This window comes from Myotis brandtii, unplaced genomic scaffold (genome assembly GCF_000412655.1).
Source record: "Myotis brandtii unplaced genomic scaffold, ASM41265v1 scaffold79, whole genome shotgun sequence".
Lineage (NCBI taxonomy): Eukaryota > Metazoa > Chordata > Mammalia > Chiroptera > Vespertilionidae > Myotis > Myotis brandtii.
In genome coordinates this window covers 1,659,029-1,679,559 of record NW_005371173.1, presented here as the reverse complement: position 1 = coordinate 1,679,559, position 20,531 = coordinate 1,659,029, and the positions used below count along the sequence as shown (strand labels likewise).

Below are 20,531 nucleotides of genomic sequence, written 5' to 3'. Positions count from 1 at the left end.
TCAAGACAGCAGTGACACAGAGACACAGACAACTGCCTTTCTTCAGGAAGGTCCCTTTCCCCACCCCCACCCCAGGCCCACCCCAGGTGCAGCCCTGATCCAGGACATCCTGGGCCAGTGCCACGCTCCCCAACTTGGGGTGAAGAGGAGCACCTCAGAGAGAAGGCAGAGGTATGGCCAGGGGTGGGAAAACTATGCCTTGAGCTGGCCCCAGGGAAATGTGGAGCTAAGCCAGTGCCAGCGCCACCTTCGAGAATTTTGCCATAGCCCTAAGCTGGTTTGTTCAGTGGATAGAGCGTTAGCCTGAGGACTGAAGGATCCTGGGTTCAATTCTGGTCAAGGGTACATGCCCGGGTTGTGGGCTCAATCCCCAGTAGCGGGTGTGCAGGAGGCAGCCAATCAATGATTCTCTCTCATCATTGATGTTTCTATCGCTCTTTCCCTCTCCCTTCCTCTCTGAAATCAATAAAAAAATATTTTAAAAAAGAATTTTGCCATAGCCAAGTGTCACCTTTGCTTCTTATTTTCCTATTTCAATAAATATCTTTAATTACTGTCCTGAATTGAAAAGTGGTGTCACTTGTCAAAAATATTAACCCCGAAGGTAAATATAATGAAAACAAAACGCTGTTGTTAATTATCTCCAGATAGTGGCATCTGGCCCTTAGTTAGAGAGGCATTAGAGAGAGGCCAAGGCCTTGCCCTTGAAGTGTTTTCCACTGCTGTGCTGTGACCACGTAAAACCATCTCCCTGTGGCCAGGCACACCTGTGCATCTCAAGCTTCAGAAAACACAGAGGTAAATGAGTTGTAAGCCCTGAACAGATGCACACGAGCCATAGGAGGGTATATTCATGGCATTGTTTCTGGCCAAAGCTCTTAAAGTACAGTAACTCCAAGCTGGTGGACCTGTAACCCAGACAGAACAAAACCAGCAATAAAGACAAGCCCACTGAGTGATCAAGCTTCTCTTAAATCATTCATTCATTTAACATTTATTGAGCGCCCACTGTGTGCCAGGCACCGTGCTAGGCGCAGAAATACAGAGATGCATAAGATACAGTCCATGCCCTGAAGGGTTCACAGTCTGGAAGGGGAGACAAACGTGTAAACAAGTAATACAGAGTGATAAGTGCCACAGAGAAGCATTTACAAAGAGCAGAGGTAGCCTGGGGGTGGGGGGTGGGGAGAAGGGGTTGTCTTCCTGGAGGAGGGGGCCATTGAGGGGGATTGTGAAGGATGAACAGGTGTTTGCCAGGCAGACAAGGCAGGAGGAGCAGGGAAAGGCATTCCAGTCTGAAGAAACAGCATGAGCGAAGGCACAGAGGCAGGAAACTGCATATCTTGGGGTGCGGGGAACTCTATTCTGATAGTATTGCTAGAGTTGGTACTAGAGGCTGTGGCTAGAGAGGGAGGCAGAGGCCGGATGATGAGGAGAAACTGAGGGCAGGGGGCATCTTGGAGGCTCGCCAGAGGCTCGCAGAGCCTGAGGAAGGAAGACAAGGCCCCTGGCTGACCCAGGTTCGCCTGCTTGAGGACCATAGGGTTCCTCATGAGGCCCCAAAGGGACCTGGACCCAAGACCAAAGGAGACGCTGAGCTGAGGGAGGGCTGAGCAGAGGGCAGGGCCCAGGCCTGGGGTCCTGGAAGCTGCACTCCCTAGAGAGGCCTCTGCTCCCAGGTTTCCATTTCTGAACTCTGCCTCACAGACCCCTCCCCCAGCCAGGATGGGGCCAAGGACCAAATGAGAAATGTCACAGAATGTTCTTGGCAAACTGCAAGGGGCCAGATGAATGTCGTTAATAACGAAAAGAGGAAAGGGGCTGAGGATAAAGCAGAAGTTAGAGGAGGCAGAAGTTCCTAAGAATAAGGGCCATAATGAGAAAACTGCAGTGGCCATGGCGGACGATGGCTCTCTCTCCCCTGGAAGGGAGGGGCCTGTTGGCCCAGGGTAGGGGCAGAGGCCAGCAGGCAGGACCAGGCCAGCTGTGCAGGGAGCCCGTGTGACCTACAAGATTGTTGGGCTGCAATCCAGCACCCTCAGGTGTCTCCTGAGCCTGAAGTCAAGGTTTCCTTGGCAACCAGGACACTCCCTCTTCCAGGCTGTAGGGAAGCCACTGAGGCTGAGACTGGACAGACAGCCAGACTTCCAGCCCTTTCATCTTTCTCAGAAATGGCTCAGTTGAAAAATGCCTTTGTGGGGTCAGTGTGGGTTGGGGCAGGGTGGGGAGGTTGGGGGAGGAGGGGCGGTGTCTCAGTAAACCAGAGCCCACTTGGGGAGACTGAGTTTCCCAACCCTGAATGGGGGAAGGGAGACGACACACTCAACCTGTTCACGGCTCCTGTGGCCTGGGCTTAGTGGCTACAGCGAGAGCGCGGCCTCCTGAGGGAGGGGCTCATCGCAGCCTCCAGGTGCTCACTGCCAGCGCAGGAACCCTTACAGTTAGGTCTGGAGATGCCCCAGGGCCCCTACTTTCCTGTTAGGCTTGACAGCCCAGCCTCACCCCATGGAGTCTCCAAGCCTTGGAGCAGTCCCTTCCCTGGGCCTCAAGGTCTCTCCGCCTTGTCCCTCCTCTCTCCATGACCAGTGTCGGGGAATGGTGCCACCATGGCACTGACGGAGGTGGTGTTGGTAGCAATGAGGGTGGTTTGTGTGGGCGATGGGCGGCCTCCCCACCATGCAGGTGGGCTGGGGGGGCTGGGGGACATCACTTGCTCTTGTGCAGGTCCTTCAGCCGGCGGAGCTTCTCCAGGAGCTGGGCCCGGGAGCAGCCATCGTCCTCAGCGGGGCCCGGCCCTGGCCCCACAGTCTCCTGCAGCACCAGGCAGTGGGTCCTCAGGAACGGGTTGTAGGAGCGCTCCTCTCCCAGGGTGGACGGGCACTGTGGGACCAGAGCAGCTTGCATTGGTGGGGAGAATCTGGACACTGTACCCAACAAGGGAAGCCTCCCGCCCCCTGCCCCATCCTGGGGTCCAGGAATTCTCACTGGAAGGCCCAGGAAGCAAACGGGCTCAGCAGGAAGGGTTCCCTCCGGGGAGTGCCCTCACGGCCCCTCACCGTGCTCTTGCGCTCCATCCGCTGCCTCTGCACCCACTGCATCTTCCTCTCCCGGGCCAGGTTCTCAGGCTCCACCACACCAGCAAAGCCCAGGTTCTCCTCCGCGTACTCATGACCTAGGGACCCCCATGGGCCAGAGGCGGGGCAGAGAGAGATTGGTGTGTGATCAGGAAAAGTCCTCCCTGCCCCCAGGTCTATGGTACTGACGCCCAGGAGGAGGGGCAGCACTGCCCAGGAAAGGTGGGCACAAGTCAGCACGTGTGAAGAGGCAGAAGCAATTCAGGGGAATCCACCAGATCTGCAGCCAGGAAACCGTGTTCTAGCCCGAGTCTGCCTCTGCCCCTGCCCACCTTTGCAACCTCAGTCAAGTCATGGCACCTCTCTGGGCCACAGTGTTCTTTGGCAAGTGTAGAAAATAATGCCACTAGAAAAGGGTGTGTCTCCAGTGCCTAGAACAGAGCCTGGCACATGCTAGGTGCTCAAGAAAGTATGAGTGAATGGATGAAATGAGATATTCTGAGGATTAACTGAGATATTGGTTAATGTGTTTTAGAAACTGTAGACTTGTGCAGGCAAGTGTGGCTCAGTGTTTGAGCTTTGACCCATGAACTAGGAGGTCATGGTTTGATTCCCGGTCAGGGCACATGCCTGGATTTCGGGCTCGGTCCCTGGTGGGGGCATGCGGGAAGTAGCTGATTGATGATTCTCTCTCAGCATTGATGTTTCTATCTCTCCCTCTCCCTTCCGCTCTGAAATCAATCAAAATATATTTTAAAAAAAAGAAAGAAACTGTACACACATATGTCTGTATAGACATGCAATGTACATGCATATACACAGATGGCTGGACATACAATGTGTGGATATGGGTGCAGACAATGGATACACGCAGACTGGATTTACTGACTCCTCCCCTGATGAGTGACCGTGATTTTTCATCCTCGGCTCTGGCTAAGCAGAGGCGTTACAGAGCCAGTGCTCCAACAAGAAGGGAGCTGTGGCCCCGGCTACAGTGGACTCCCAGAGCCACCAGAGGTGGAGCTGTGTCACCTCTGGGACAGGAACTGGGTCTGGGGGACTCTAGGAGGAGGAAGGGTTGGGGAAGGGGGCACCTCACCAGGCCACAGCAGAGTGTCGTCTTCCAGCCCCAGCACAGTGTCCAGCGAGCTCAGCATGGTCTCTGCAGTGCCCTCAAAGGTCCGTCCTGGTGGGGTCAGGGGGTGTGTTAAGAAACACAAGGATAACACAGTATGATATAAGGAAGGTGAAGTGGGGCAGGGACCAGCTTGTGCACCTCGAGCCACCAGCCCTCAACCATGCACCAGGGAGTTGGGCCCATCTATTCACCCCCAGCCAAGCCCTCCTGAAGGCCTCCATTGCACATACTGACATGCAGGTGGAGAGGGGGTGCCAGGCTTCAGGCTGGGTCCTAACAACCTCAAGCATGGCCCTGTCAGGTTGCTCCTTTCCACGGAGCACTTCCTTCTTTGCTAGTGCTGCCTTTTGGGACTCTATACAGCCTGGGCCTTGTGATCCCCATCGTCCTCTTGCTCAGAGGTTCTCAAGTTTTTGTAACTTAGTCCCCGAGTCACTGTATCAGAGAACCAGGCTCCACCCAGTGGAAACAAATGCCCTGTACTCAGTTACAGGCATTGTCTCATTCTATCCAGTCCCACAGGGAAGTCATGAGAATATAAAAGAAATTCAGGTAACATAGGTATCGGTTTCCCCAAATCAGAGTAACTGCCAAGGCAACATCTGTGCAAAGACAGTGCTTTACTGCATTGCATGGCATTGAGGCTGTCCTTGGGCCCCTGCCCTGGCCTCTTCCCTCCCTGCTACCCCTCATCCTCCCTCTTCCCTTTGGGGGAACTCACCACAGCCAGAGAGGAAGAGCAGGTCCCCTGAAAAGAGGCAGGAAGGACCCTTGTAGGGCTCCCCATCCAGCAGGTAGACCAGATGGCCTTGTGTGTGGCCAGGGGTGGCTAGAGCCCGGATCTGAAGCCGTCCCACGCTCACCACATCTTGATGACACAGGGGACTGAGGAGCAAGGCAACAGGGGAGAGAAGGTACTGGAGCTTATGCCAACCTGGTCCTGCCCTACCCGAGGCTCAACGGGCCAGGTGATTTGCAAGAGTCGGGGCTTCCACACCAGAAAGAGAAGGCACCCCCAGTGCCTAGAACTTCAGATCCAAACCCTCCCCACTTCCTGCTTTGGGGATCATGGCTGGATCAGTTGGGAGGTGGACAGTGCCAGTCTTCAAATGGGCTGTGATCTGCTCTCTAAAGGCCAGGAAAGGCATCCGCAAAATACTTGACTGAAAGTTGGGGGATGGGCCCATGGAAGTGCCATCCCACCCCTGGGTCAGGGACTTACTGGGTGAGGTAGGGGATGCCGTCCTGAGGGCTCCCGTACACCCGACAGTCCTGGTGCCGCCGGCTGAGGTCACGGTTCCCTCCACTGTGGTCCCTGTAGGACAGCAGGGACAGGGAGGGCTTTGAGGGACAACTGCACTAGGCCTCCTCGCCTCCTCTTCCCGTGGCATCTCCGGGCCTGTGAGCCCTGGATGTCCCTGGCTGCTGGACTGAGCCGAGCTGTCCATACCTCTGGGCCTTTGTTTAAGTTGTTTCCCTTCCCAGAATGTCACCCCCCACACACCCTGCCAGCCCCCATCACCGGCCAATGTCAACTGATCTTTCTGGACTCTTTCAGCTCCTGGGTCACCAGCTTCTAATTCTTCCAAGTGGATCTGATTATGCCCCACCTGGTGCCCACCACCCTCTATACTCTGTGCCAACTGCCACTGTTGTCATTGTTGTACACTTTCATGCATGGCTGTCTCCCCTGTTGCACTATAATCTTCTTAAGAGAAGAGATCACAAAGTCTGTCCATGCCCAGGGCACAGCAGGCATGTAAGAAGTGCCCATGGAACATGGAACGAGAGATAAATGTCTGCCCTGCCCTCCTCTGGGGCTTCAGGAGCCTGATAAGTGGAGCAGTGGGAGGCCCACTGCCCTCCCCCTCTGCTAGGGCCCCGGTACTTCATGAGGTGTGGTAGCCCCCATCCTGACCTCCTGACCTCCTGACCCCCAGCCCAGCCTGACCTTATGGAGCTCAGACCTAGCAAGATGAGCCGGGTAAGAGTCAGCTAGGGAAGAGCAAGTGTAGCTGGACCCCCACCCAGCTCCTTACCAGTGTTTGTGGGTGCAGAGAATGGCAACCAAGGTCACACCTTCCTTTTCAATGGAAGCCTGGAGGAGAGAGAAGTTACTGAGACTGAGGAACAGGGCACAGAGGGAGGCTCCAGGCAGAGAGAGATAGGGGCGTGGGTGCTGGGTGGAAAGGAGAGGAAAAGAGAGGAGGGAGGGGTGAGGGAGAGGGAGGGATGAGAGAGAGGGTAGAGCTAGAGAAAGAGAAGGGGGTGGGAGGAAAGGGCTGGGGCAGGGGAGGTGGTAGCTGAGACCCAGCATGAGCACACAGAAGAGGTGAGGAGGGGGAGGGGAGGGGAGGGGAGGGGAGGGGAGGAGAGACATAAGCACACACAGGAATAAGAAACGGGAGGGGAAGATGGAGAGTCCCGGATACTGACAGACAGAGGTGCGGAGAGAAGAGGGCCAGAAAGAGAGCCACAGAGAATGAGAGACCCACAGTCCTGCATCAGCATTGCTCTCTTGGGGTCTGGTTCCCTCACTGCTGCCCTCCCCCCTTCCTCCAGTTAAGCCCTGGACACCCACTCACCCTGCCCCAGGCTGTGACTGTGGGGGTTTCTGTGTGTGAGCGCACGTCGAGGGGGCACATCCCATTGGCAGAGGGACCAGGATCAGCCCTTCTCTGGTAAAGGGTAGCCGGTAGTCCCCAAGGTGACCCCAGGGCCCCTGCCCCTCACCTGCACGGCCTGAGGGTCTGAAGGGTCCACAGCCACAGCCAGCCGGGCCTGGGTGTCGATGATGAGGTAGCTGTAATTGTCCGAGAGGACGGGGATGGGAAGCACCTTCACTCCTGGGGACAGAAGTGGGTTGTGGGTGAGGTGACAAGCAGGGAGCCCAGGGTATGTGACAGGGAGTAGCCAGGGAGGGTAGTGGGCATAGCTGGGGGCGATGCTGGCCCAGGGCCACCAGAGCTCACCGTTGAAGAGGCGGGGCTGGGTTCTGGAGTGGCCTTTGGGGTAGCGATTCCGAGCCCTGCGCAGCTGCTGTCGGTAGAAGAGGTACCCAAGCCAGGTGCGGGTGTACAGGCTGTACCTGCAGGGCGGGATGTCTGTGCTCAGCCCCGCACCCCCGACCTTCCGTGAGGCCTGGGCCCCATGTCTCCCCTCCACTGGCCACCCCTGAGTCAATGCAACGCCACCATCACTTATTGTGTGCCTACTGTTTGCCCTGCTCAGTACTCAGGACAAGATGGAGAGCAAGACAGACACACCCTGCTTGCAGCCCATCAGGGGGAGGTGAAGAACTCAGACAGACTCCTGGAGTGTGAGTTTTTTCAGTGAAAGGGGTGGAGGAGTTAGGAAGCTGAAATAGGTGAGAAATATATTTCAGGAAGAGCAGGGATGCATCACAATGGTGCCAGGGAATGCTGAACCACCTGAAAAAGGAGCCTGGGAATTGGCATTTCTCCAATAACCTCAGGTGATGGGAACGCTGCTGGCCCAGGGACCACAGCTTGGAGAACCACTGGGGTAGAGGAAACTATACTAGCAGACAGCAGGGCTTGTTGAGGGAAACTAGAAAGTTCTGTTTGGCTGTTCGGTGGAGGAAGCAGCGAGAGGTGAGGTTGGATGGGCTGACCACACTTCCTCCCTCTTCTGGCCACCCTGCCAGGCCATCCCAGGCAACACAGTGAAAAGGCTGCGGAAAGGACGTGGGACTTGTAAGTGACAGAGCCCTACAAATACCGAAGGCAGCACGCAGGGCCGGCTTCACGGTGTGTGGCCCCTGCTGGGTTTGGTGCTCTGCTGTTCCCATGTTGAAGTCCATAATGATTTTACTTTTGACCTTGTGTGAAGTCTGATGGGACAACAGAACATGCGCACCAGCATAGGTGATACACACAATACATGTATGCTCTGTTCCTTGCTGCCCCATACACATACCGTGTTTGCAATGCCCCATGAGCACAGAATTCTGGCAGACCTACTATGTGTGGGAATGCAACCAGACTCAAAGTGATACAAGGTGAGTTTCCATCTACAATTGAGTGAGGGGGGCACTGACTGGCCTGAGGGGCCACACCTTCAGTTCAAACCAGAATCTGCTTCAAAGGTATAAAGAAAGCAGTGGGGTTCGAAGAAACACCAAGGAACCCTACCACATCCTTCCTTACGCAAGTTACGTTCTGTATGATTCAACCAACTAAGCTGCAAATGATGCTACAGAAGGAAAGGGAAAGGGGGTCACCGATCTGTCCTCTTCTTCTCATCGGTCCTTCCTCGCTCACCCATGAGCTGAAGGTAGAGTGTGAGGGTAGAATGTAGTGTGTCAAGAGGTGAAATAAAAACAGTTGAGTTAGTTTTGTGCAGCGTTCCAGTGGTCTGGTCAGAACGAAATACATATCCCTACACAAGTTGAGAAATGTGAATTATGTAGTTCCAGTGATTCCACATGGGAGTTAAATGTCCTCACATATGCATTTAAAACTGGTGCTGTCCCATATAAAAATTAATGGAAAAATTCGTGCTAGTCTGATTGTTAGGGTGTGGGGAGGGGGTTGAGGTGCAGGCGTGACCACTCTTCAGGCCCTTCGTAAAGAGCTAGCTGATTCGTCTGCAAACAATTTGTTCAAAACCAGGCAGGTTCCTGTGACAATTTGGCAGATGTGACTTAGCTAAAGTGAATCACTGCAGCCCCTGGCTGTGTGCTCATGCACTGGTATTGATTGGGAATTTCGACACACGATGGAGGGGTTTTGTCATCCTTTGTGACTTTATGTCCATTTTTCATAGGTCCTTTTTCTCTTTTATTTTTATTTTTTAATTGTTTTTTTTCAATTACAGTTTACATTCAATATTATTTTGTATTAGTTTTGGGTGTACAGCATATGGTTAGACAAGTATATACTAAGTGTCGTACCTGACACCACACATAGTTAGCACAATATTATTGACAATATTCCCTATGCTGCACTTCACATCCCTGTGACTATTTTGTAACTACCAGTCTGTTCTTCTTTTTTTTAAATACGTTTTTATTGATTTTTTTAGAGAAAGAGGAAGGGAGAGGGAGAGAGAGAAACATCAACATGAGAGAGAAATATCTATGAGCTGTCTCCCACATGCATCCCCCAACCAGGGATTGAGCCTGTACCCCGGGCATGTGCCCTGACCAGGAATTGAATTGGTGACCTTTCGGTGCACTGGATGACACTCAACCAACGGAGCCATATTGGTCAGGACTGTTGTTGTTATTGTTTTTTAATCAGTTTCAGCCACTTCGTACTTTCTCACTCAGTCACCAATATTTAGTGAGGCCTTGTGATTAGCCTGCTCTGGGCACACAGTGAGTAGGCAGAGTCAGCGTCCTCTTGCAGCTTATATTCTAGTGGGACAGACAGGACAACAAACATAGTGTCAAGGACAGAGGAGGAGCTATTTTATTTCTTTATTTTTTATTTTTTTTAAATATATTTTATTGATTTTTTACAGAGAGGAAGGGAGAAGGATAGAGAGTTAGAAACATCGATGAGAGAGAAACATCGATCAGCTGCCTCTTGCACACCCCCTACTGGGGATGTGCCCGCAACCAAGATACATGCCCTTGACCGGAATCGAATCTGGGACCCTTGAGTCCGCAGGCTGACGCTCTATCCACTGAGCCAAACCGGTTAGGGCAGGGGTCCTCAAACTATGGCCCGCGGGCCACATGCGGCCCGCCGCAAACATTTATCCGGCCTGCCGAGTGTTTTTGCCGCCACTGTGTGCATAGGAATTTGTTCATAGTTTTTTTTAAACTATAGTCCAGCCCTCCAACGGTCTGAGGGACAGTGAACTGGCCCCCTGTTTAAAAAGTTTGAGGACCCCTGGGTTAGGGCAAGGAGGAGCTGTTTTAGATACTGGAGTCAAGGAAGGCCTCTCTGGAGCTGACTTTCCAAGAAGAAGGGAGCAGGTCGAGTGAGAATCTGGGGAAAGCTCTCCAAGAACGGGACAGGAGGAAGTGCAGAAGCCCCGAGGGAGGGAGGAAGGGAGGGAGCTGTGGGAGCTGCGGATTCTCGTGGGTGTGTCAGTGATGACAAAGAGCTGGCAAGGAGATGCCCAACCTGAGGGAATTGGTGGAACAACCTAATTATCCTGGATTAGATTCTAGACCAGAAAAAGAACATTAGTGGGACAATAGGTGATATTTCAATAAGGTCTGGAGAGTAGTTAGTAATTTATATTGATGTTAATTTCTTAGTTTTTGATAACAGTATTGTGTTTATGAAAGAAGTTAACATTCAAGGGAGGTGGGTGAGGGGCATGTGGGAATACTGTGTACTATTTTTGCAAGTCTGAAATAATTTCAAAATGAAGTTAAAAATTAATCATCCTATATAATAAAAGCCTAATATGCTAAGTGTCTGGTCGTGCTGTCGTCCATTCAGCCAATCAAAGTGTAATATGCTAATGATATGCTAAGGCCACTCAACTGCTCACTATGACGTGCACTGACCAGCAGGGGGCAGACAATCGACTGGTCGACCAGCCACTATGATGTGCACTGACCAGCAGGGGGCAGACAGTCAACCAGTTGACCAGTCGCTATGACATGCACTGACCACCAGAGGGCAGACACTCCTTCTGGTAGGTGAGCTTGCTGCTGTGGTCTGGCCGATTGGGACTGAGCGAGATGGGCCAGATATGCCCTGGAGCCCTCCCATGGTCCCTCCCCTGCTGGCCAACCTCTTGCATCCCACCCCAGCCCTGATCATGCACTGGTGGGGTCCCTCGGCCTGGCCTGCGCCCTCTCGCAATCTGGGCTGAAGGACCCCCCTTCCCTCAAGTGCACGAATTTTGTGCACCGGGCCTCTAGTAAATAAATAATTTTTTTAAATCACCCTTTCCTCTGGGCCCTGACACCACCTCACATCGTGCTTGGAGTCCTGCTCCTGAGAGCTTGGGCAAGTCATTGCCCACAGGTCAGGCTCCTCATCCTTAGCATGCTACCAGGACTTACCCTGCAGTGCTGTGTGAGGACTAAGTGACATATACAAGGTAACAAATGGCAATAGTCAGGGCCCGGGCAGTGGAAAGTGTTGCGCAACTGTTGTTTCCTACCCACATTCAGCTAGGCGCCCCTCACATCTGCTAGCAGAAGGCGTCCACACCTGGGAGGGGCTGCTCATTGTCCCCCGCTTTCCCTTTCTGGATGCTCATATGTGCTTTGTCCCCCAACGAAGGTCAAGATCCACGAGGACAGGGGCTGTGCATTAAGAAGCTGCAGTAAATGAGGCTCCTCTCTTTCATTTGCTTTTTCAGCAAATATTCATGGCACATGCCAGACAGGGTACAGGCAGCAGAGAACCAGGCAGCTGGGTTGCTGCCAGCATAGTGAGTGGAGCGGCCAACAGACCAAACCGGAAAACCAATCAACAAACAAGCAGTTAACTATAGCTGGTGATGGAAGGGAAGAGGTCTTACTGTGGACAGGGTGTCAGGGAAGGCCTCTTCTCCAAGGGCAACCTTTGAGCTGGTAATGGACAGATGAGAGGGAGCCAGCAGTGCCGACAGCCTGGGTGGTGCGGCCCAAGGTCCTGGGCAGGCAGGAGTGGGGTGTGTCCTCGGAGTTTCCAGCAGGCCGAGGCAGGGCCAGCGGGGCAGAGAGAGCCAGAGCAGAGGTGTGCAGGGGCCAGGCCCAAGAGAAGGGGTGGAAAATTGCTGGTGGCTTTTAAAGTGGGGAAGCACGTGCTCTGACTTCCCTTTTTAAGGGTTCACGCGGCTGCTGTGTAGGGGTGCAGTGGAAGGTGGCAGGGGAAACGGAGTCGCTGAGTGGACTGGAGGGGGTGTAGGAGACGAGAAAGCTGGAGATGGGTGCCGGACCTGCTGGCCGTGGGGGAGGGAAGCAGGGGGGAGGGACAGGGTGGCCCTGAAGTCTGGATCACAGTGCAAAGCAAGGGAATGGAGGGCCTGAGGACCTAGTAATACGTGGGACACGCATCCCAAGCTCCCAGCCCAGTCCTCCCCTGGCAATGACTTCCACGTGCCTCTCCAGTCTCAGGTCTGGCTCCTTTTCCATCTCTACATAATGGCTGTGTCACAATCACCAGCGTCCAAAACCATGCTTGTCAGCTCTTCCTTCTGCTGCCTCTCCTTCTGGGAAAGGCCCTGTCATCTGCCCAGTTTCACAGTGTGAGCTCTGATTTAACCCTCCCCTGACACATGCGACCAAAACAGATTTTCCTTCAAGTTTACCTTCTAAAAGAACTCCTACCATTGCAACAGCACGGATGGACCTGGAGAGCGTTATGCTAAGCGAAATAAGCCACTCAGAGAAAGATAAGTATCACACGATCTCACTCATTTGTGGAATATAATGAGCAACATAAACTGATGAGCAAAAATAGATCCAGCGACACAGAAGCATCGAACAAACCGTCAAACCTCAGAGGGAAGGTAGGGGAGGGTGGAAGGAGGGGGTAAGAGATCAACCAAAAGACTTGTGTGCATGCGTATCAGCATAACCAAGGCGGGTGAGGGCCTGTGCTGGGAGGCGGGAGCAGGCTGGGAGAGGTCAATGAGGGGAAAGGAGAAATATGTGATACTTTCAACAACAAAGAATTAAAAAGAAAAAGTTTACCGTCTACCCCTCACCCATGGGCTCACCCAGGAGCGGGCCCTTGTGCAAGCCTCCTTTACACAGCTCTCTACCTTCAATCCACACTGCAAACCACTGGCAAAAAAAGCACCGTTGCTGACGGAGTCCCGCTCCTGCTCAAAAGCCTTCAGTGGCTCCCCACTGCTGACAGGTGAGTGTGCGACGCCCAGTCAGGCCTGAACTGGGATGGGAACAAGTCTTTGCCTCCTCCCCTCTGTGGCCCAGGGAAGACCCTGTGCTCCCAAGAGTAAACAAGCAAAAAGCCCCAAATGTCCACCAACAGCACAAGGGATAAATGAGTGGTGACATAATTAGACCATGGAGAACTGCACAGCCAGGAAAACAAAGGATGTAGCCTTGGCCCATGTGTCCCAGTAGTTAGAGCATTGGCCTGCAGACCAAAGGGTTGTGGGTTTGATTCCCAGTCAAGGGCATGTGTCTTGGTTGCAGGTTTGATCCTTGGGCCCTGGTTGGGATGCATTCGGGAAGCAACCAGTCAAGTGTCTCACATGGATGTTTCTCTCTCTTTCTCTCTCTCTCTCTCCCCCAACTCTCTTTCACTCTCTCTAAAAATCAATGGAAAAAATATCCTTGGGTGAGGATTAAAACAAAAACAATGTCAAAGTGTACATAACCATCGCCTGTATTGGTTGGGATGTAGACGTACACAGTAAAGAATCACGGCAGCTGAGGGAAGAGCAGCATGCAGGCTCCCTCGGAGGCAGGAGGGGGTGGGCACAGGCCTTCACAGGGTCTGCAATATCTCTTGAGCTGGGTAGTAGAGAGACTGTTATCTATTTTTTTGAATACCTGAAATAACTCATTAAAATTTCAAAACTACCATCCTCCTGCAGGTCTCTGGCCTGGAATACCCCCCATGCCTTTCTCTACTTACTGGAATCCTAAGCTTCCTTCAGGGACCAGCTCAAACCCTGCCGCTCCTGATTGCCCCAGCAGAAAGCCTCCTTCCCCGCCTCCATCTGGAGCACTCGGCCTCGCCCCTCCACGGGGAGGGAGCCCCTCAGAGGCAGGGCCTTACCACCTGGTAAGGACCATGCAGAGGGCAGGTGGACTCAGCTGGAGACCCAGCCTGCTCCTCCTGGCTCCTCTGCGCCCCCTGCAGCCCCAGCCCCAGCACAGCACAGAACTGGCACTCAAAATGGTTAGTGACTAGGAAGGTGGGGAGGGCTGGGCAAGCAGGTATTAAAGCGACCAGGCACTTGAAATGGACTGTCCACTCGGCACCCCGTGCAGCTAGCCTCATGCCAGGTTGTGGACCCTGCGAAGCCCAGTGTGGGTGTCTGGGGCCTAAGCTACAGCCACCTCTGTCCCTGCTCTCCCCTCCTGGTTCCAAGTCCCTCCTCTCCTCCGGCACCCACACAACTGGCCAAGCAGGCTGTTCTGCTAAGCAGCTCACCTAGACCCAAGGGCATGGATGGGACTGTGTCATTGGGGCACAAAATCCCAACTTCCCCAGCCCTGGGGTCTGGACCCAGGGTCCTTGAAGTGGAGGAGCTAGAAGGAGTACTAGACAGTCCTGGCTCTGAGTCCACAGCCCTGGCTCTGCCCACCAGGTTAGGCTGCCTGTCTGGAGCTCACTGGCTCATCTTTAATAACAGTGACCTTTTCCATAGCTTTCCTTGTGAGCAGCCCTATCAGTGATCTGCTATCATCCTCCAACTAACCCCGAGGCAGGTACTACTATTCCTCCACTTCACAGATGAGGACAGTGAAGCCCAGAGAGGTAAGAGGGATTTGCTCGGGACCGCAGAGCAGTGGGTGGTGGGGCAGAGAATCACCCCACAGCCTGACCCTGGAGTCTGCATTCTTAACCGCTAAAACCCTCCCCGACCCAAGTCAGGGGCTCGGATGAGATGCGTGGGCGGAGCTATTTGGGGGCAGACCCAGCTCCTTGGAGGGCCTTTGCTGAGGAAAATGACCTATCACCCTGACCAGACACGCAGCCCAGGATCTGGCCCCTGGGATCCTGGGACACTAGGTTGGGCCCTTTGAGATACAGACCCCAGGATACTGTGAATCATCTCCCAGGACCAACTCATTACACAGGCAGCATTTTGCCACAAGGACAGAGGGTCAGAGCCCGTGGGCCTCAGGGTAAGACCCCCTGAAGCGGAGAATCCCTTTCCAATCTGCCCTGTGCTTCTCAGTCCCGGACTTAGGACTGATGGTTCTCTTCTCGGGGGAGTGCCGTGAGTCAGATGCAGAAGACAATTTAGGAAAAAAGAACAAGACCCTAGATGGGAAAATGTGAAAGATGAAGGCCCCACTGGGAAGTGACTGGGACGTCACTGCCCCGTGGAATGGGCCCTACCACTTCCTTTCTTCTGCTGCCGAGGCAAGAAGCAGAGCCCAGCAAGCTCACCGTGACCTGCAAGATGACCTGACACCCCAGGGCCAGATGTGGGATTCAGACTCTGCCATGGGTCCCCAGGCATGGGCAGAAAGCTGGGCTCTAGAATGATCCAGGGCGCCGGCTAAAAACGAAGATTTTGGTCGTTTCTTCCTTTGGCCCCCTTCTTAGATTCTCACTCAACATTTCTGGGGCCCGGAACTACCCACAGTCACTCACCAAAAAGGAAAGAATATTTTCTAATTGGTCCTCTGGGACCCAGTGGGAGAGACAGAGAAACCACTCCGCAAGAGCAGGGCTGGGGGTGGGGGCCACCGGCGGGGGTGAGCCCTGCAGCTGTCCTGAGGGGCCCTCCCCTGGGGGTTAGGGCTGCGGACACAGCACCAGCTGCCCCAGTGAGGGGTCACGAGCGTGGCTTCTCTGATATCTGAGTCTGAACCTCCAGCCCCCAAGGGAGGCTGGTGGGACAGCTGGAGACAGTGAGACAGCCCGCCCCCCTACCCTCCTCCCTCTGCACACAGTGGAAGCACACAAAGAAGTTCTTCTTCTTCCCCTCCTCCCCAAGGGCAGTCTCCCTGTGCTGGGCAGGCCTGAGGGCTTTTCAAGTGTCTGTCCCAGCCAGGCCCTGGGCTCAGCCTCAAGATGGCATGGGGGGGGGGGGGGGGGGTGCTCTGCATTCAACAGAATGACCTGGAAAGCCCCTATTGAGGGTCACCTATTTTGACCCTTCCCTCCCTCCCTCTGGAACTCTCTAAATGACCCCCAATCCTGGTGGGGCCCCAGATTCCACCAGGACCCAACAGCTAAATTGGTGAGGCCTCTGGTCAGGGAGGATTTGGGGATTCTCCTCTCATGCCCCCCAGGCCCCAGGCCCCTGGGTTGGGTTTGGTTTTGGTTTTGGTCTGTTTCTTCTAGCTTGTCCCTGCTCTCCCTCATTCTAATCCCAGTCCTGCTCCCTGGGCCAGGCCTGTGGGAGTCCAGGGAGGGGAACCAGACCTTTGAACAGCTAATACAGGAATAAGCAAGGATATGTGAAGGCTTTGTGTCTGATTAGCCACAGTCGGCTTTCATTCTTTGTGAAAGCCGACCCAGGAATGGCTGAGGGCTGAGGCACTGGCACGGACACCAGGACACAGAGTTCTACCGCAGCCAGGGCCTGCTCCCGGGCTCCTGAGGGACAAAGAGAGCAGCTCCGTGTTTTGTGAGTTGTCAAAGCTGAGGAAACTGAAGAAGTGAAAGAGACAGCTAACTAGGCCCTACAGGGTGAATTTCCTGAAGCTCCAGCAGGCCTGGCAGGCAGAGGGTACTTCCCCATGCCCAGGAGAAGGGCAGTGCCTGCATGTGGTCAAAACATAGGCCTGCCCCGGAGTTCATGGGGCCTGTGTCTACTGTGACCATGCCCATCCCGGGAATGGTCTTCTGAGGACTTCAAGGCCCTTTCCAGATGTCGCCCATCTTTCCCAGATGGAGGAGGAGCTGCTGCTGAGGACTCTCAGGGGGACCAGAGGCACAGGCATTGCTGGGCCCTCTCTGTGGTTTCTCAGTCCTGGCAGAGAGGCCTGAACTAGTTCCGTCTCCTTGCCCACCAGCCCAGGCCAACTGCCCAGCCTAGGCCCCTGGGGTTTTGTTTGGTTTTGATTTTGGTCTGTCTGTTTTGGCTCTATCCCCCGCCAATCTCAGGCCCTCTTAATCCAGTCCTGCCCTTGGGCCAGGCCTGTGGGAGTCCAGGGGGGTATCAGACCTGTGAACACCTAATGCAAGAAAAGCAAGAACATGCGATGAAAACCCTAAGAGGGAAGACAAAGACGGGTTCCTCGGAGGCGGAGACGAACTTGGGGAGGCTGGGCAGAGGAGACGGCACCTGGGCCAAGCTGTTCATTTATTCATTCATTAAAAGACATTTAACAATGTCAGGGCCTAAATTAAATCTTAACAGTTTCATTCTGGTTAGAGGTACAAAGGCTGAAAGAGCGAGGCCAGGTGAGGGCTGACCGTGGGTTGGCCCAGGGTGGGAGCAGTGGAGGTGGGGATAAGTGTTCAGATTTTGGACATATTTTGAAGGTGACCTTTGAGGTTGCAACAGGTAGAAACATAGAGAGGAAGGAAGATCTGACAGGCTCTCAGAAGTATGAGAAAGCTCATGGCCTAGAGATGATGGAATTGGGCAGATTTGGAGGGGGTGTCAGAGGGCCCCAAAGGCCTGGGTGAGGGTGTGGGCTCCATTTTGTAGACAGTGTGGCTTGGGGAAGGGGCCATCCGCTCACAGCCAGGGTTTGAAGACTAACCCAACAGCAGAGGGGAAGCCGGATAGGGGAGAGCAGAGGGGAAGCTGGACAGGGGGAGAGCAGAGGGGCTGCTGTGGATGCTGAGGCTGCAGCTGATCGATGTTTCTCTCTCACATCAATGTTTCTCTTTCTCTCTCTTTCCCTGCCTCTCTCTCTAAAATCAATAAAAACATTTTTTAAAAGAAAGATCCTCTGTGCCTAGAAATGGAGAGGGGGGTTTGGTCAGGGAGGGAGCATGGGCTGTGCAGGCCCAAAGGCTGGCTGCCATCCACTTAGCTCTGCGGACATTCCCAGGCCTGCACGGGCCCAGCCTTGTTCCCCATTCAACCCCACTCTGCAGACAGATTTTCTGCTCTGGGCCAGGTTCTGCAGCCCGCCCTCCCTACCCAACAACCCTGAGAAGGCAAAGGGGCAAAAGGGAAACTGAGATATGAAGCAGGGGACACGCCTGGGAGAGCCCACACTCTTGATCCCAGCCTCCTCATGCACACCCTGTCACTCACTCCTGGGGAACTCGTCATGCCCTGATTCCTGCCACGGTTTGGGTTCCTGTTCACATGCTCTTTCCCCTGCTCCTTGAGAACAGCCACTAGATTGTGCTCACATTGTGATCCCACAATCCTGACCCAGGCAGCGAGGGGTTCACTGTATGAGGGGACATAGGATTGCCTGATGGGTGGTTTGGCAGAACAGGCTTGGAAGGCTGGAGTAGAAGCATGTAAAAAGTTCCAGAAGGAGCTTACCTAACACCATGTACCCTCCACCTATTCCCCATGCTACAGAATGAGCAATTGCTAACATTTCCTGAGTACTTACGATGAGCCAGGCCCTGTGCACATATATGCACAATTTCATTTGATCCTCACAGAAGCCCCAGGAGGTAAACGCTATCACTATGCCCATTTTACAGATGCAAACCACTGAGGCACATAGAGGCTAAGTTATTTGTTCAAGGTCACATGGTTACTAAGCAACAAAACTAGGATTCAAAAGCAGATTTGCCTGACCCCACATGCTATGTGCTTAACTACTATACTCACTGTTTCCCAGACCCTGCAGAATCCCAAATGCACATGTCTACCTCAGGTTTGCCCAAATCTACCCTCTACTGTGCCCAGTTACCCCCATCCCAAGACAACTGTGGTTGTGTTTGAGGAAAGCCCTTTATAAAATTGTCAAACACCAGTGATTATTGTTACTAGTGATAACACGAACCATCTCTCTTCTCCCAGGCATTACTTAGTATTTCCACTGCTGCTTTCCAGCCCCCAGTAGACTCCTCTATTTGTGGTCCTCTCCGTCCGCCCCTCCCCATCATGTCCTGTTCCATCCACCCCTCCCTCTCCATCCTTCCTGGAGGCACCCCCACAGCATCAACACCTGCCTATTTCCCCAGCCTGTTTCCTGCTAACACCCCCTGCCCCTCCCAGCAGCCAGCAGCCTCTCCCTCCAGGGACTGGACCGATTGTTTCCCAGACAGGGGAGGGACAGGACCTGGAACTCTGACTCCAGGCACGCCCTTCTGCTCTGCAAATTTGGGGAGTGGATTCCAAGGCAACCTTGAAATGCAGATACAGGAAACCCTTAGGAATACTGAATTCCAAATAAACTCTCTGAGAATTCCAAGTTTGGCAACTGGGTAACTCCCAGATCCAAAATTCGAGGAATACTCGAACTGTCAGGATTCTGAGAAGGCCAGTTTGGGAATTCTAATCTCAGGATTTCTAATTCCAGTTCCTTGTGGAAACTTCTATTTTCTACTTCCTCAGGCTGTTTGTATGATGACTTCAACATTACCCATTTTGAAAATCAGAAGTAGATTTAAAAATCCCTCCCCAAATATAATTGTAAAATTTCCAAAATTTTTGTGGGGAGACAATTTTTTAAATCCCAAATATGAAAATATCTAAATATTTATCTCATTATGTTAATCCTATTAGCAGAGCAATGGTGACTCGGTGGGTGCATTATCGAGAACGTGACCAATGTTTAGGCTATTAGAAATGTGAGTGCCCCAAAAGGCCCACACACAAGACTCACCCCACCCCCGCCATATTTTCCAGTTTTCTCCCACTAGGCCCTTATATCTCTATTTCTTAGACCGGATAGGAGGAGAATCCTAGGGCTGAAGCACCTGAGATATCTGTGGTGGTCTAGGGAGGAGAAGTGAATTGTACAATGTCTTCTCTAAGCTCAGGAAATTCCCAAGTTTAGGTTCTCCCCTGAGACTGGCCTGTGGCAAGGGCTCCCACATTTCCAATCCCCAACATCACTGTCCTTAAACTGGGACTTGAGGCCCTGCCCCCTGGCCCTGCTAGTGGTGGGAAGAGGGTAGGGACCCTAGGAAATCTTTTTCTTGGGGTTCCTTCCCTTTCTCTCAGTGTCTCAGGGCAGAACAGAGCTGGTTAGCCACTCCTGCCTGCCTAGAAAGGGGCAGAAGTAGGGGGAATGGACCAGTGAGCACAGGGTAGGGAGTGAGGACAGGGTAGGGAGGGGGCTGGACAGTAAAAAGTCATTGGAGGTCAGTGAACCTTAACAAGTCAAGCGTGTTAAGGAGGGTGGGATTTCAGAGCCGGGGCTTCCCACACAGGCCAGGACAGGGGGAAGGGGGCAGACTGCCCTACAGGGGTGGGACACTCGCTTGGGACAGGAGAGCTGATGTTGTGTGGTGGGGAGCTGGGTGATGGGGAGAGGGGCAGGGACGCGTGGAAGGAGTTGGCGTATTCAAATGTCACTTAGGTGGTACGCGGCATCCCATCTACCCTGCACCTGTCCACCGGGCCTCTGGGCCCGGGATACTGCACCTACCCTCCTTTTCCAGCTCCCTGTCGCCGCCCTCACCTGTCTCTTTTCTCCAGATGCCCCCTCACGCCCCATGTCTGGCCACCCTGGCCTGCCCCTCCAACCCTCCGTTACCAGCCAATACCAATGTCCAACCCACCGACTTCTTCTCTTCCCCCAGATCAGTGGTTTCTCCAGCCCGCCTCTCCGACCGCTCTTCTCTGGACCCGGATCCCCAGCCCTCACCCGC

General features: G+C 53.6%; 1 protein-coding gene across 1 annotated transcript in view; it reads right to left on the bottom strand.

Moving 5' to 3' along the window:
- Positions 1-970: 970 nt before the first annotated feature.
- The window catches only part of PNKD (paroxysmal nonkinesigenic dyskinesia), a 69,750-nt gene continuing 50,189 nt past the window's right edge, over positions 971-20,531 (bottom strand). The window contains exons 3-10 of the mRNA XM_005883410.2: positions 7,185-7,300; positions 6,946-7,058; positions 6,252-6,310; positions 5,435-5,527; positions 4,934-5,097; positions 4,174-4,260; positions 3,057-3,172; positions 971-2,880 (exon numbers count right to left, since the gene is read on the bottom strand). Of these exons, the coding sequence (XP_005883472.1) occupies positions 2,707-2,880; positions 3,057-3,172; positions 4,174-4,260; positions 4,934-5,097; positions 5,435-5,527; positions 6,252-6,310; positions 6,946-7,058; positions 7,185-7,300 (922 nt within the window). The 3' untranslated portion in view covers positions 971-2,706. The remainder of the gene's footprint in view (positions 2,881-3,056; positions 3,173-4,173; positions 4,261-4,933; positions 5,098-5,434; positions 5,528-6,251; positions 6,311-6,945; positions 7,059-7,184; positions 7,301-20,531) is intronic.